General features: G+C 33.1%; 4 protein-coding genes across 5 annotated transcripts; 1 reads left to right on the forward strand and 3 right to left on the reverse strand.

Annotated features, from left to right (window-relative positions):
* On the forward strand, positions 848 to 3,124 carry LOC109348461 (actin-depolymerizing factor). 2 transcript variants are annotated; one of them, XM_019588919.1, is made up of 4 exons: positions 848 to 954; positions 1,563 to 1,828; positions 2,808 to 2,959; positions 3,001 to 3,124. In XM_019588919.1, exons 1-3 carry the CDS (start codon positions 931 to 933, stop codon positions 2,956 to 2,958), a joined length of 441 nt encoding a protein of 146 aa, XP_019444464.1. In that variant the 5' UTR covers positions 848 to 930; the 3' UTR covers position 2,959; positions 3,001 to 3,124. The 2 variants fall into 2 exon arrangements, with proteins under 2 accessions (XP_019444464.1, XP_019444463.1); XM_019588918.1 differs by having other exon boundaries at positions 2,808 to 3,114.
* Positions 3,652 to 6,249, reverse strand: LOC109348457 (inorganic phosphate transporter 1-4-like). The gene is made up of 2 exons (XM_019588915.1): positions 6,230 to 6,249; positions 3,652 to 5,383 (listed from the first exon to the last, which is right to left on the reverse strand). Exon 2 carries the CDS (start codon positions 5,335 to 5,337, stop codon positions 3,733 to 3,735), a length of 1,605 nt encoding a protein of 534 aa, XP_019444460.1. The 5' UTR covers positions 5,338 to 5,383; positions 6,230 to 6,249; the 3' UTR covers positions 3,652 to 3,732.
* Positions 6,641 to 7,680, reverse strand: LOC109348459 (ethylene-responsive transcription factor 2-like). The gene has a single exon (XM_019588916.1). It carries the CDS (start codon positions 7,627 to 7,629, stop codon positions 6,685 to 6,687), a length of 945 nt encoding a protein of 314 aa, XP_019444461.1. The 5' UTR covers positions 7,630 to 7,680; the 3' UTR covers positions 6,641 to 6,684.
* On the reverse strand, positions 10,932 to 13,530 carry LOC109348460 (the record flags this gene model as incomplete). The annotated part of the gene is given in 5 exon segments (XM_019588917.1): positions 10,932 to 11,190; positions 11,301 to 11,399; positions 11,486 to 11,575; positions 12,284 to 12,398; positions 13,367 to 13,530. Coding segments are annotated over 5 exon segments (474 nt in total). The 3' UTR covers positions 10,932 to 11,088.

Here is a 16,421-nt window from a genome sequence, read left to right on the forward strand (position 1 = left end):
GACTGCGCTTTATACTCTTATCTTTCATTCAGAAGTACTAGGTTGGGCTCACAATAAAAGCCCAACTACATTACATAAATACATAAATTCCTAAAGCCTGTTTTAAAATAACTATAGAGATCGTTTTTCGATGCCATACTCGAAAGGTTTTGTATTTCTAAGGTTGATGGTTTGATTTCGATAATGACACTTATTGAGAATGATAATTATAAATTTTGAAAGAAATCAATTTCTTACTAAAAATATGAGCAAATACCCTTGCTAGCATTAAAAAAAAGCAAGACATCATAGTTCATACTACAAATTGTTTGTTAATACAATATAAAACCCTACTAAATTCTAAGTATCAAACTATGTCAAATACAAAACTTCATTTTCTTGTAATGATACTTTTGAAAAGAATAATCACACACCTTGATTTCTTACTCATACAATAAAATGATAGATTTAGGCATACCAAAAAAACCAAACTAAAAAGAAAATACCAAAAATTCGAGTCATTCAAACTTTTGTAAGGCAATACTATATTATATAATAACTATTACACATGTGATGATTAAAAGATAATGGAATAAAGAGAAGAGTAATCTCTTTGACCATTTTGTCGGTAGAAAAAACTGAAAAGAAAATAAAGCAAAATGTAATATACGCGGCGATTCGATAATGGATGGATGTGAAAACCCAAAAGAGTAGTATGATTAATAATATTCAACAAAAGTGGGGTCCATGGACGGTCGAAGATTCATTCATGTATAAAACTATGTACTTGTCTCTTCCTTAATAGATAAGATATTTGTTATCATAAAGTACTCTGAATTGCGTTGCTCCAACGCACCACCCCTTATCTTCTCTTGATTCATAATTTGAGAAACTTATTTATTACATTGAATTGAATTATCAATATCAATCATTCATCTTCCAAGTTTTCTCATGTCTTTCAGAGGGATCACTAGGGTAACAATGCTCTTCCTCAATATCTTCACCATTTTTCTCAACTTTCAACCAAGATTTTAACTTTTTGCTTTTTTCTTTAAAACCCAGCTTCTAAATAGCTACCTCTTCTTTTTATTTCTTAGTATTTGTATAATTGAGATCAAGGGGGTGTAATAGTTTCATAGCCAAACAATTTGTATAATTGAAAGCAAAAAAACATTACTTAAGTAGAAACTAAGAGTAAAAACATCTCTTCCATGGTGATGTTTCTCTTACGGAGTGATATGATTAGTTTTCCAAGTTTCTCATGTCAATAATCATGTGCTTAAGAAATTGTAAGTTTTCATTATTAGTGTTTGTGATTCATTGAGAAGTGGTGTACTTAGTATTCCAACAAAAACTTAATATTTCTTGATTCCTTAACCAGCATCTTATTACATTGGTTAGCATAGCAAGACCTTTAATTATTAATTATCATTAATGATATGATTGGCCTGGATCTAACTTGGGTGAGTATTTTTCCATAAGACTCATGCAACCAATAGCTTATGAATATCAATATGTATACGCTTTCGTAATCAAGTTTTAGGTGAAAGATTTGTAACCCAAATATACACTTTTATTTGCAGCCAAATGCATCATCGGGCATGGGTGTTGCTGATCACAGCAAAAATGTGTTCATGGAATTGAAGCAAAAGAAGGTGTATCGTTATGTGATCTTTAAGGTAGATGAGAAGAAAAAGGAGATTGTTGTTGAAAAGACTGGTGGTGTGGCTGAGAGCTATGATGATTTCACTGCATCTTTGCCTGAGAATGATTGCAGATATGCTGTCTATGACTTTGATTTTGTCACTTCTGAGAACTGTCAAAAGAGCAAAATCTTCTTCATTGCATGGTTAGTTTGCCCCATCCTTCTCTTTCTATAGATTAAAAAGCTATAATTAAGTTGCAAATAGAGCATTACTGGCTATAAGAACTTGTGCATATATTATATATTGTGGCATGCTGGCATAAATATAACAAGGCAAACATCTTCATGCATCAGTTCAGCCATATAAAAGAGTAAGTAAGCTTCCTGAATATATAGCTTTGTTTTTCTCTCTAAAAAATTTGATGAGATTAAGCTCTGTGTGCTTTGTCAATGTGTAGTATTGCTTTCTTTGCTTACAAAATTTCCATCAAAATGTGGTCTTCTTCTGAAGACTGGAACAGATTATTTCCATTTTGTTTTAGTCACAGCTTCACTGCCACTTCATAACAACATATTTTCCATCATTTGTTTAACATGACTGAGATATCTAACTAGGAGTTGAGACATTTTTTAAGTAACTTAATTAAGCGCTTATTCAAGAAACACTTATCCTATCCAAGCTCCTGACCTTCTATAAGTTCTTTTATTTATTTCATAAGGTTCTCTACTAAGCTTATTGAAAGGAGCTAAAACTAGCTTATAAGAAGGTCATAAGCTATTCTAGAAACCTACTTAAGGGTTGTTTGTAAGAGATTATAGAAAGTTTATTTGGACTCGTGAGAAAAACTTATCTTCATAGCTTATGACCTTTCTATAAACATTTTTAACTTTTTTCAAAAAAAGCTTGCTGAAGAAGAGCTTATTAAGTTGTTTATCCAAACATGCTCATATGATTCTATGATAAGTCCAAATAAACTCTCTTTGAAATCTTGTAAACACTTCTTCGGTATTCCTCCTCTAATTCTTGTGAAGGATGAACTCGGATTAGACTTCCTTATTTATTATACCACCTTTCACCTAAATCCTTCCATCCTCAGCAATGTGCTTCTTAATTAATTTAATTTTTCTATGATTCTGCCATTGAGACATCATTCTTAGTTATTTGTTGCATGATATTGTTCAGGTCTCCTTCAACATCTCGAATTCGTGCCAAGATGCTCTATGCCACAAGTAAAGACAGGATTAAACATGAGCTAGATGGTTTCCATTATGAAATCCAAGCCACTGATCCCACAGAAATGGATCTTGAAGTGCTCAGAGACCGTGCACATTGAAATGCTACCTTGTGCAGTTATATTTATTATTGTGTTACCGAAATCTACTAAGTTTAACCTTTAAATTTCCATTTCATGCTTAATCATATGCAAAGCCTATCTCGTCACAAAAATATTCTCCAATAATATGAATCTGAAGTTTGATTATGTGTTTAACCTTAAATCAGTTCTGTATGAGCATGTGACTTCATTGAATCTGATGTCTTAGATTTAGAGATTAGTTGTTAACATAGACAAGGTAGTAGAAGAAGTTTTCAAAACTTGCATTAACCTATAGTTGCTTTTCAAAGCTAACTTATCAAGATTTAATTGTGAGTTTTCAATGTTGCAAACAACAGAAACAAGGAACATTAACCAAGTAATGATGAAGTTACAGTGAACATAACAGTCATCGAGTTATTTGTAATCAACTATTTTTAGTTCCACTTGTTAAATGATAGGTCAAGCTCTATCATTTTGTTAAACCAATTCAAACTTTAAACTAAGATCATGTTTTGCAGACTTCTCAACTTCCAAATTATGTCATCATCTCCATTCACACAAGCACACATTTGTAGACAATAAGTCAAATTCATACACATTTATATTCAGATAATTCCAAGTATTATACACTCCAAAATTGTTATACATAAACCAGTAAATCTATAAAAAAAAAATTCCAGTACCCATAGAACGAATGGTTCCTCATGTTAGTGTTACATAAAGAGCACCCAAGATTTAACATAAAGACACTTTTTATTCTAGTAGCAGTGTAGATGGACATTAACATAACACCTAAACAATAGGAGCAGTTCTGTTATTGCTGTGTGATGCATCCCTAGGTACTTTTTCTTCTTCTTCATTCTCACCTGACATCTCCTCCAAAGATTTTCCATTTGCCTCAGGCACCAAGAAAGTAAAAAAGAAGCCTAAAACATTAACTACAGCTAAAACAATCAGTGAATTTCTCATACCAATACCTGCAGGGTACCCTGCATCTGCTTTACTCTTGTCCTTGTTCTGTGCCAAGTACAAGAATCCAAATGCACCAACCATAGCCCCAAGCTTACCAGAAGCTGATGATATTCCATGGCAAGTGGATCGGAATCTAGCCGGGAAAATCTCGGCTGGCACCACAAATGTTGTAGCATTAGGCCCAAAATTTGAAAAGAAGAAGGTAAAAGAATACATCACCATAAAGCCAATTCGGTTCTCCTTTTTAGTCCAATGATCATAAGGAATGGCGAGAGCAAACATGAACACTGTCATGAAGAAGAATCCCATCAATTGGATAGTAAACCTTCCAATCCTGTCAATCAAGAAAACTGAGAACCAGTAACCTGGAACAGTACTGCAAAGAGCTATAATCGTTTGCGCCCTTGCGATTTTATAAACCTCCTCAAGAGCATTCATTGTTTCCGCAGAAGGGATCCAACCAACTGCACTGAAAATATCCTTTTGGAATAGATTCTGGCTGTAGAATGCAATATCAAGCAAGAACCATGTGACTGAAGTGCCAACTAAATGTAGTCCATGACGCCGTAGGAATTCCTTGGAGAACAAGCCAAATGAATTTCTCTGATCCTTAATCCTTGGTTCCGCTTGAATCTCGACTTGTAGAACCTTAGACATATCTGCTGCAGCCTGCTTCATATCCTTGGCAACGAGTGCTGTGTAACGCGCGGTTTCAGGCATCTCCGTTCGCCAATAGTAAGTCAATGCAGCTGGGAGTGCTCCAACCATCACAATTATCCTCCAAATGTAATCTGCTTGTGGAACAGTCGAACCAATTGGATCAACCTCGTAAGATGGAGCATGAAACCTGGCCTTAAAAGCAGCCGAGACTATAATTGCAAATATACCACCTCCCAAAATTCCAAAACCTTGCATAGCAAAGACTGCAGCAATAAACGCGCCACGAGTCTTCTTATTAGAATACTCAGACATTATGGTAGCAGAAAGAGGGTAATCACCACCAATACCAAAACCAAGCCAGAATCTGAAAAAGCAAAGAGTTGCCATCACAGATTTTGGAGTATGTCCAAAAGAAAGGCCTGAACCAATTGAGCATATAACCATCATCATCAGGGTCATGCTGTAAACTTTTTTTCGACCCAACTTGTCTCCAAGCCAACCAAAGAAAAGCTGACCGGAAAGTGTTCCACAGAAGGCTACACCATTTACAGCAGCTGATACATTTGGAGGCAATGAACCAGGCTTTGGTGCATCTTCAACATGGTAGTATATGCGCCCAAGCAATTTTGTAACAAGAGATATGCAGAATAGATCATATGCATCTGTGAAGAAACCCATTCCTGCTATGATGATTGCAGTGAAATGGTACCATTGTGTTTTTGCCACATCAAGTGCATTTAGCACCTGGATTTGCTCCCCAGCCATTACTTGGAAACAAAGTTACTCTTTCTTTATCAAAGTCTTGCCTTCACTGCTATATTTTAACCCAAACTCTAGTCAGATTCTTTTATTACAACTATTAACAATTTATGCACGCATAATTTATCATTTGAGAATGTTATCAAGTCAAATCACAATCATAATAATGTAACTGGCCGTTCAACCCAGGGTGAAGCGGTTCTCAAGCCAATAGGTATCATAATTATACCGAACATGCAATTAAATCACTCCGTATCAAAACCATTTCAATAATAATTGAATTATCTTTTACGATTAGTAATATTTATATTCATCAATAATAAATGTTAAATCAGATCCTATAACAGAACTATGCATGGTATAATTGGTTGCTGCTATGGTGAGAATGAAGATTTATGTATACCATGTGAATTACCCAACATTCAATTTTATTATTTTATTAATCTTAAATCATCAGTCTATTGAATGATAACATGAACATTTTGTACCAGACAAAATGTGGGTCGACAAATACGAAATGTCGATTGACATGCTAATATTAAAATAAAAATAAAGTGTCTGGTTCATATGAAAACTTTACGTCAGCAAAAAAAGTTAACTAAAATGAAGAACACAGAAATAATAAAGGATGAAAGTGAGAGTGGAAGATAGAGGGATAATGACATGTACGTGCATGGGGTACCAATGTGCCATGATGAGAGAGGTGATCAAATTATTCATGCCAACAAAACAATAAATAATAAAATGAAAACGATATTGGTTGTAGTCACCATTATTATGATTATGCTTTATTTGGAAAAACAATTAAGGATCATAAATGTAATGAAGATACAACATGATATAACTAAGAAAATATATATAGTTATGAAGAGAGATAAGTAAGGGTTATAAATGTGACCTGCAAATGGTTTAAGAGTAATAATAATGAGATGAAGAATAAAGAGATGAAATGTAGTGTGAAAAAGAAGAAGGTGATTGGTAAGGATTTATAGGAAACATTTCAGTAAAAGAGTCCATAACACCAAATATTCCAGCAGAATATTCCTCACTTTTGTTGCTCTTTATTTGCTAAGTCAACCTCACTTTTATCACTTATCTTATCATTTTTTCTTTTACTTTATTATTACTTAATAATATTTGTATTTTTAACATATCTACTCTCTCCTTTGGAATCACATGATGCAATTGGAACAATATGTTTAGGCCCAAGTTTACTTTTCGTAACTAAAAAGGAAGTCTTTAATAGAATATTGTTATCATCACAATCTCAAAAATCTCAAGGTTTTATATTCATGAACAATTACAAATTTAGATGTACTGAAGAAAGAAAAAACAAATTAAACAAGCACAAAACTAGAAAGAAGTTTGAATTTGAGATGTAGTAGTAAAGCTCAAAAGTTGGTCAAGATAATCAGCACCCAAATCCTCCAAAACCAACACATTTTTTGATCCACTTATCTCCAATTGATCCTTATAGTCAACCCTTTTGGTCTTCTTATTTTTACTACACTTACTTGACTTTCTTCTCATGCTATGCTTTCTCTTGAGTGCTAAAACAGGTGAAGTGAAAGAACCATCTTCCAAACATGAATTTGGCTTAAAATTATTTGACATGTCTTTAAGGGATTCCCTTACAACTTCCATTGGGAAATTAAGCACTGCCAAGGAACCTCTTGTACAAAAAGCTGCTTGATCATAAGCTAATGCTGCTTCCTCAGCTGTGTCAAAAGTTCCTATCCATACTCTAACTCCATTCCTTGTTGAGTCTCTTATTTCAGCAGCATATTTACCCCATGGCCTTCTCCTTACTCCTCTAAACACCCTCTTATCTTTGTTGCTTTCCAATATTTGTGGAGATGATGAGGAAGAAGAAGAAGAAGAAGAAGGAAGTGATAGTGGTGTTGAAAGTGGGGGCGGTGGTGCATTGGGTACAGCTTCTCCATTTGTAGGGATAAGGGTATTTATATTTACTATATCTGAATTCCACCAAGTGAAAGTATCGTGTAATGAGTTGTTTTTATGATAAGATGTACAAATCGATGAAACATCGTGTGAGTCGAGGCTTCCTTGAGAGCCTGATGAGTTGGATTCTATGGAGGAGGATTCTTTGGTCTGTAGCGATTGTGAGGGGTCACTAGAGTTGAAGAGAAGAGTATGGTTATTGTCGTTGTTGGTAATGTTTAAGAAAAGGAGTAAGTCATTATCCCATGAGAAAGGTTCTTGTCCTAAATTAGAGGAATGGTTTGAAGGGAAGAAATGAAGGTTTTGGTATTGGTAGAGAGAATAATTAAAATCCATATCTCTTAGGAACCAAAGTGATTAAGTGGCACAAAGAACAAGTTCTCTTATCACTTGGAATAATTCTATATGTGTTAATGTGTGTGCCTATGCTTTATATACCCATTGAAAAAAAGGGAAGAAAGCGACCAAAAAGTTTGATTGATCAATCACTCCAATTAAAATAGTCACGAATAAATTAGTGCTAGTGGAAATTGATGTTGATATTATTGGCCAAGGAGGATGCCTCTAGATTCTGGGTATTTTAATTATTTGCTTCCATTATAAAATGAATATAGCACCTAAAAATCTAGAAGTAAATCCATTTAAGTGAAACTAAGAACGGTATCGATTATTTAATTTATGCACAAAGTCAAAAAAAAATATAGCAACGTGGCAACTCCTGAAGGGAGAGAAGGTTTAACTATATAGGAACAACTCCAATATAGTGAAATAGGAAGAAAAAAATTAAACAGATTGTAAAATAAATAAGAATTTATATTCCATTAAAAAATTATTTGTAAATTAACATCACAATAAACATTAAATTAAATCAAAGATAAATATATTCTTATTCTTTTTAATTATAAAATGATAATTCTTTAGAGTAACTTTTTCTAAACAAATATGTGTCACTCAACACATAGATGGAGCCCTAAGGATTGAAGATAAACAACCAAAAATGGATAAATATTATCTTTGAACACATATTTTCAACAAATTAAAACATATCCATTTTGTTAAGAAAATTAAAATTATATGAGTAATTAAATTGAGTTGTCTCATATAATTAGGTATAATTCCCTCTGCATTTACATTAGTATATATGATGTATACCTGGCAAAGCTGGGTTTGATTACCGATATAACTATTTATTTAGTAAACTTCTTTGTACACTCTACATAAAATATTCTGAGGCATATAAATTAAACCTAGTGTCGTAGGATTCGTGAGTGAAAAAAGATGTTGAATGCAATGTATTTTTCCATTATACGAATCTGTCTCTGTCTAACTCTATAGACCCTAACCCTAACCTTCATGATAATAATAATAATAATAATATAAATATAATGCAAAACATGTACAAGTGTTACATCAGCCGCCACCCTTTAAAGAATTCAAGTCCATGTAATGAAACTATATTCTGTTAGTTACAGTGAAATTTGAACTTAAGTCTTTCAAATGAAGTGAAACACTTAGTTTTTATAGGTTTTATTCATTAACTAAAAACCCTTATTATAGTTATTTGATTGCAGTATAGGAGTGACAAACAATTGGCTTGTTCAAGTGGTACATGAAAAAATGTCTGATGGAAGAGTAAGTCTCATATACCTGTAAATGTTCTCAGTTTAGACAAGATTGCCTCCAGTGCGAGGAATCTAAGGTGAGAAAATGGTGAAAATGAAGGAATCTAAGGTGAATACCGTTATGATAGTTATGGGTTTTGTGGAAGAACATTTAGTGTCAAGTTGTATAATAAAGTTATGTGTTTAGATTGAGACCCTGACGCCTCGTGCTTTAAAGGAAAAGTGAAGCAGATACATGCATCTTCATCTCTACTACTACTTGTCCTTTTCTGAATCACTTCATCTATCAGATACTATGGACTTTCTTTCATTCAAAATTCATAGTCAAGAAGAATAAAATATAGAAGCCTTTGTTGAATGCTATATTATCTCCTCCTATTATTATTTTGTGGTTGAGAACGAAATACTAACTTTCAACTGAGTTTTAGTTTTTGAAGTGAGCAAATGAATAAAATAATTTTTGTTATGAATGATTAAACACTATTTGTTTCTGCTCATGTTAATTAAGCTTGAAGATAAATTTGGGTAAGCCATATTGTGTTATACCATTTGAAGATTGCAAAAAATGCACTTATTTTATGTTTCCTTAACCATTCTCTTATGATGGTTAACAAAAGTGTTGGATGAGTGTTGGAAGTTTTTGGAAGAGAAAAGGATATTCCAATTGATGGGACATGTTACTAGATTGATTATTTGGCAAATAATCATAGTTAATGGCGGCCATGATAATGCCAAAATGGTTGAGACAAATGCTAAGTGTACCTAATTAATTATGCTACATTCACAAACCAACACTAATAATTAATGATCAACCCCACATATTTGGGAAACATGTGACGTCAAATATAAGCCATTTGGGTAGGTAAACTCCTTTTTATAGTTATAGACAAAACTACAATGCTAGCAAAGTAAGTAACAACCACGAAAGGAATGACATCATATTTTCCCCCCAATCAATTACTAAACATTTTAAATGTATATCATAAAAATATTTTAATAAGTATGTGATATGTTAATTAGGTGTTATTAAAATTGGACTAGTCATCGACTCGGTCAACCTATTAGGTTAATGAGTCACTGGTTGGACGAGTGAGTCATTGATTAAATTGGTTAACTCAGCATCTCACTTTTAGATTCATAATAATATTAATAGCTAACATTATATTGTAAAAAAAATTTCTCTCAAACTATAATTTCAGTTAAATAAATATAAGTATGAAGCATTTCAAGTCAAAAGTAAATTAATTTTAACTTTCTTCATGTCTAAGGAGGCAAAGTTACTTCTATCGTATTACTTTCATTTTGATTTGTATTTTCCATGGTAATATCTTGTGCATCATCATCCAAATTTAATTGACCTATAACAAAAAACATTTTAAATGTAATGTACAATTAACATTAACATAAAGTGATACCAAATATAATCAATGAATCATATACATAATGCAATAAAGGTACATACTAATATCATCAGAAATTGGTTCAATTGTCATAGTTGTAAGATCATTAGGAAGTGCATCAATCTCTTCAATGATTAACAAAGGTGGTGAGTAAGTTGATTCCCTCTCTAATAATATTGTAAAATGTGAAACATTGAACTTCAATAGCAGTTTTTTAACGAGTTAAAATCCTCTCTATTGATTGAGAGATAAATACTTCAAAAAAATAAATTAAATACAATAGTTAATTCTAATGAAATTAGACATTTACTATCAAAAAACAAATGAAAAAACATACAGTTGTGGGAGAAGATCTTTTATCGTTTTTAACCATCATATCTCACATCATGGGTTTATGTTGAGACGAAACCTGGGGACCACTTTGATCTGTAATATTTGATGTCGTTGTTATTTGAATCCTTTTCCTAACGTGAAAATATAAGTCAAACTAAATATTTTATAAAAGGTAGCAGTGTGATCATTATCCATTTCCCCTTCTACCCTGTGCTGAGTGTTCTTTGCAGAAAATATATATTAGACAGATATAAGTACTTTTTTTTGGCTACATACCAATGGAAATATTTAATTAAACAATAAAAATAAGTCAAAAATATAATCATCGTGACACAGTTGGCTACATCTATGGTACTCAAAACAACAAAGTCATTGGTTCCATTGGAACCGGTAAATATTCCGACAACTTGTTGCAAAATGTTTCTTTCAAATTATGGATACTAATAGGTTTTTGTTTTGGGAGTCTTCTTCTTGGGTTGCCTCTTAGGAAAGGAGTTTTTCATATCAATAAAGAACAGCAGAGCCCCCAATAGAGAGATATTCTGCAGGTAGGAAACAATTGCAAGTTTGCAACAATACATTAACTACATTGTATTAACAAACATGGAAGTAAACTACAAAAATTAATTAATAAAACCAAATGAACTCAAACCTGTGTAAATTGGATGAAAAGTTTAATGAATTCTTTGTCCTCACTATTGTAATTGTAGAAATCATACAGTATTGGAGTAGCAATCAACTGATGCAAAATCTACAGGAAGAGCCATGACTTTAAAAACTGAGCATGTCAATTCAAGGACAATTTCAATTTCACAAAAAAAAAATTAGATTACAAACCAGAAGGATAGCTCCCAAATTTGTGCCAAATATGAAGAGAACCCCTCCAAGGCCCTTAAGAGCAATAGCCCCAGCAACTGCATATTTTATCTGTTCAAGGTATTGATTATATCCGCAACCATTTTAATATACAAAACAATGTAATATGCAATTATCCATGCAAAAATAGCACCTAAATGGATGCACTTATACACAACAGTTATATATAATATGCATTTAAGCTAAAGTATTAATTTTTAACTACTTGTCAGTAGAGAACCCAGAATTGAGTATGGGAAAGCACCAATAAGTGTCAAGGCATTGACTAGCAATATAGCCTCTCTGTTCTCAATTATAAGCACAAAAAAACATAGTTTTTTGGTCTCAAGTGTAAGCACATTTAACAACATTTACATATTCCCAATATCACTTTTAATTGAACCAGTTTCCCATATACCACATGCTGAATAATAAGTATAATTCTTTGTATTTTTTATTAAATCAAAGCAAACACCGACCCCATTCATTTACTACGAATCAGGATCCTCTGTACCTAAACTCTCATGTCCCAAACCAATCATCTGCTATTAAATAGTATAAAAATGTTATTATATTTTTTTAATTTTTCTTTTCATGTATGTGTCAACATTCAATTGGGTCGGGAGACAATGGGACATGGCAAATGGGACAACCAACTTACCACATTCTTCTGATTCCAACCAACAAGGCAACAACATTTCCCTTATGTTTTAATATTTGCTTTACTAAAATGATTGATACTGAGAGAAAGGGCAAAAAGAGAGACAACAAGAGACTAACATCAATTTCTGGAAGTTGAACACCAACTTGAGAATGCACTCGATATCGAAAGGCATCAAATTTTGGTCTAAGTGCTTTTGCTGCAGGTCCCCCATCAACTCCATATTCATTAAATCTGTATGAGCATGGCACAGGGCACAAAAACAATGGAACATCAGTACAACATAAAAACAGAGTGAATAAAAAGAAAGAAAAACCACAAAGCATAATCAACAAGTGCTTCCAAAATTAAAATATCAAATGGAAAAACATTAGCCTCTACATTGTGATTAAGTTTAGACAGTAAGCATTAGCATTTAGCTGGTAACACCATAAACTTTCTAATACCTATAATACTTAAATCAGTACTCGATAACAAGGGCTTATCCATATAGTTAAATATACATATATAATATATTAACATTAACGGTAAAAAATTAATAAAAAACCAAATTTTTTATTTTCATTAAAAATTAATTTAAAATAAAATTCAATTGAAAACCGGCTATATGACCAGTTTCGACCGGTTAAAACTGGTATAAGTAGTGTACCGTACCTGCCGGGCACAATTTTTTTTTGTAACACTGGTTAAATCAGCTAATTTTACCGAATACTTTGTTAGCCAATTGTGCCAAACACAGTCATAGTGAAATTAATTAAAAAAAATAGATTGACAAGGAGAAATTGGATAATGTTAATTTAATGCATTGTTATTAAAATAAAAAGTAAAAATGATTGTATAATCTGAAGAGCAATTAATTATGAAAGATCACAGAATTTAAAAGCATACATGAGAAGATCTAACAAGTATACTAAGAAAATGAATGCATGCATATAAATTGAGTGATTGATTGAGGCCAAAAACGAAATAAAACACAGATCTGGTGAGTTGTTTTGGTGAAAGAAAGAGTTGAAGCGTTAAACGTAACAGATCGAAGCAAAGGAAGTAGAAATAAAAACGAAAACAGGTAAAACAAATAATAAGAAGAATAAGGTGAATAAATATAATGAAATTTGATGTATTAATAAATTAGAATTGAAGTAGAAGAGTGCATGCAAATAATAATGATAAGAAATGGAAAGAGAGGAAGAAAAAGAACAAACTGTTGGTAAGCGGAAAGAATGAAGAGAGTAGCGAAGAGGAGTCTTCCAAAAAATGAAGCGAAAGCCATTCCTCAATTCGAGAGAGAAAAAGGGGAGAGAAGAAAAATGATGTATGTTATGTTTTTCCCGGTCAAAGCACGAGAACGAGAACGAGAACGAGAAAGAGAAAGAGAAAGTGAATTGAAACTAATACCATCTTTCTGTTTTGTCAGAATGGGCTTTCTTCAGGCCCAATAATTTCCATGTTTTCTCATGAAACAACATATTGCTTGGCCTTCGATAATGTAATGTAACGTACATGTGTCAAAGGCAAAAGGTTCCAAATAGATTAAAAATAAACCTCCAACAAAGACAAGGATCGAGATCGATCATCTGTCCATACGGTGTCCCACTTCATGTCTCAAATTTTATTTTATTACTTTTGCTTTTAAATTTTTTATTTTATCCATATATTAATATATGATTGCTTTAAGACAGGGAATAAGACACAGTTGAGATAGCTGACAGCTCTGTGTTTGTTAAGTTTGAGTGATAGTTTAATTTAGTTGAATTAATTTATTGAAGCAGTTCCTGTATCATGGCAGAGTTTTGAACAACTGCCCCCTATTCAAACCACATTTCATTTCATTTTAAAACCGAATCTGAATAAACTACTCATAAGTAAACCCAATATTATAAAATGGAGCATTAACTACAGATTAAATATTTGTCTATTAAAGATTAAAGAATAATGTAGTACCTGCCATTCGTGCGTAATGAGCTTCACACGAAACACTGCAACATTTATAATATTTAATTTATAGCTTATTTGGATCCACGAATGTTCTATTTTTTTAATATTTACATGATTAATCATGTATTTGTGTGTGTTGTAGAGAAGTAGAAACTAAAATATACCTTCTTCTACAATAACTATACATTGTATTACAAATTCATCTGAAATGAGTGAAATTGCATGTTAGCAATGATTGAGTATAACTATAAACAAAGACCAAAACGATTCTTCTTCAAAGGTTACATTAGGTGGAGAACATCTTCTCAATATTTGTGTTAGAATGTGATTATTAGCTAGAGTTGAATGTGGAGCCCATTACACACCTGGGATGGGTCTACATGCTGGTTCATATATGGGACAGAAGCAAGTGATTGAACTCCTAGGTTTAAACTGTTGAAGTTTGAAAAACCAGAAGCTCAATTCCTTCTGCTGGTTTTGTTACAGAAAGACAGAAAAGGAAGGTAATGAAGAAGAAAAGGAAGTCGTGTATAGAGAAGAGAAGAATTGGAGTTTGTGAGTGAGAATTATTGAAGGAATGAATGAGAATTAAGAAGGAGAAAATCTTGCAATGATTGAATGATCAAAAACTGAATCATTCTATATTTGGAATGCATTAACTACCTTTTGAATTACAACCTTCTATTTATAGAAGGATTACAACTAACTTTCAATTAGCAATGAATTACATTTTTACACACCCTCTTAATTCATGCTATCTATACTAACAATACCTAATTGATTCCTTTGCCTTTCAAAATCACTCCTCTTCAACGGCTTTGTTAATATGTCTGCTAGTTGCTCACTTGATTTGCAGAAAACCAAGCTTAATTTGCTCTTCTCCACTTGATCTCTTAGGAAATGGTATTTGGTCTCTATATGTTTGCTTCTTCCATGAGCTACTGGATTCTTTGCCAAGTTTATTGTTGATTTGTTGTCAACAAATATCACCATTGGCTCATCATTCTGCAATCCCAATTCCATGAGTAGTGCCTTCAACCACAGAGCTTGTTGTCCACCAAAACATGCTGATATATACTCAGCTTCACAGGAAGAGAGTGCAACCACTTTCTGTTTCTTTGAGCACCAACTTATAGGTGCTTCACCAAGCTTGAATAAGTAGCCACTTGTGCTTTTTCTATCATCTTTATCACCACACCAATCAGAATCAGTGTATCCACGAATAATGTTCATCTTTCTGCTCTGTTCAGTTTTTCTGAGTGCTGGAAACATTATGCCATAGTTCATGCTTCCTTTGAGATACCTCAGTATTCTCTTCACTGCTGCTAGGTGAGAATGCTTAGGATTTTCCATATACCTGCTCACCAATCCCACTGCATAGGCTAGATCAAGTCTTGTGTTGCAAACATACCTTAGAGACCCTATCATTTGTCTGAACATAGTTGAGTCCACTGCACCATCTTCTAAATTTTCAGTGTTAAAGTTGCATAGAGAATGACCAGTTTCAATAGGTGTTGAGACTGAATTACACTCTGCCATGTTGAATCTTGTAAGTATATCAGAGATATACTTCTTCTGGTGCATTAAGATCCCTGCTTCTGTCCTGAGAAATTCAATTCCTAGGAAGTATGAAAGACTTCCTAGATCAGTCATCTCAAACTCATGTTTCAGCTTCCTTTTACACCATTCAATCTGATCATTGTTGTTGCCTGTGATGAGCAGGTCATCCACATATAAGCATATCACTATAGAGGCTTCAGTAGTGACTTCTTTGGTGTAAATGCCATGCTCATTGATGCATCTTAGAAAACCAAGTTTCAGCAAGAATCCATCTATCCTTTTGTTCCAAGCCCTGGGTGCTTGTTTCAACCCATACAAAGCTTTGTGCAATCTATAGACTTTGTGTTCTTGATCTGGAACTGTGAAACCAGGAGGTTGAACCACATATACTTCCTTGTCTATTGGACCATTTAAGAAGGCAGATTTCACATCCATTTGGCAAATTAACCACCCTCTTGAACTTGCAATAGCTATGACAAGCCTTATGGTTTCTATTCTGGCCACTGGTGCAAAAACTTCTTCAAAATCCAAACCTTGTTTCTGCAAGAATCCTTTTGCAACAAGTCTTGCCTTGTGCTTAGAAACAGTTCCATTAGGCTTCAGTTTCACTTTGTACACCCATTTTACTGGGATAGGCTTCTTGTTCTTTGGCAATGATGTAAGCTCCCATGTGTCATTTTTTTCAATGGAATGAATTTCTTCCTTCATTGCTTCAATCCAGCATTGTTCTTTCATTGCTTGATCAAATGAGACAGGTTCCAT

This window comes from Lupinus angustifolius, chromosome LG05, assembly GCF_001865875.1.
Source record: "Lupinus angustifolius cultivar Tanjil chromosome LG05, LupAngTanjil_v1.0, whole genome shotgun sequence".
Lineage (NCBI taxonomy): Eukaryota > Viridiplantae > Streptophyta > Magnoliopsida > Fabales > Fabaceae > Lupinus > Lupinus angustifolius.

What these genes read in the sequence shown, in the direction of transcription:
- LOC109348461 (XM_019588919.1), top strand. Translation starts at nt 931, where the DNA reads ATGTCTTTCAGAGGGATCACTAGG. An exon ending in CTTTCAGAGGGATCACTAGG is followed by an intron (nt 955 to 1,562) that starts GTAACAATGCTC and finishes TTTTATTTGCAG; the next exon opens with CCAAATGCATCATCGGGCAT. An exon ending in AAAATCTTCTTCATTGCATG is followed by an intron (nt 1,829 to 2,807) that starts GTTAGTTTGCCC and finishes GATATTGTTCAG; the next exon opens with GTCTCCTTCAACATCTCGAA.
- LOC109348457 (XM_019588915.1), bottom strand. Translation starts at nt 5,337, where the DNA reads ATGGCTGGGGAGCAAATCCAGGTGCTAAATGCACTTGATGTGGCAAAA.
- LOC109348459 (XM_019588916.1), bottom strand. Translation starts at nt 7,629, where the DNA reads ATGGATTTTAATTATTCTCTCTACCAATACCAAAACCTTCATTTCTTC.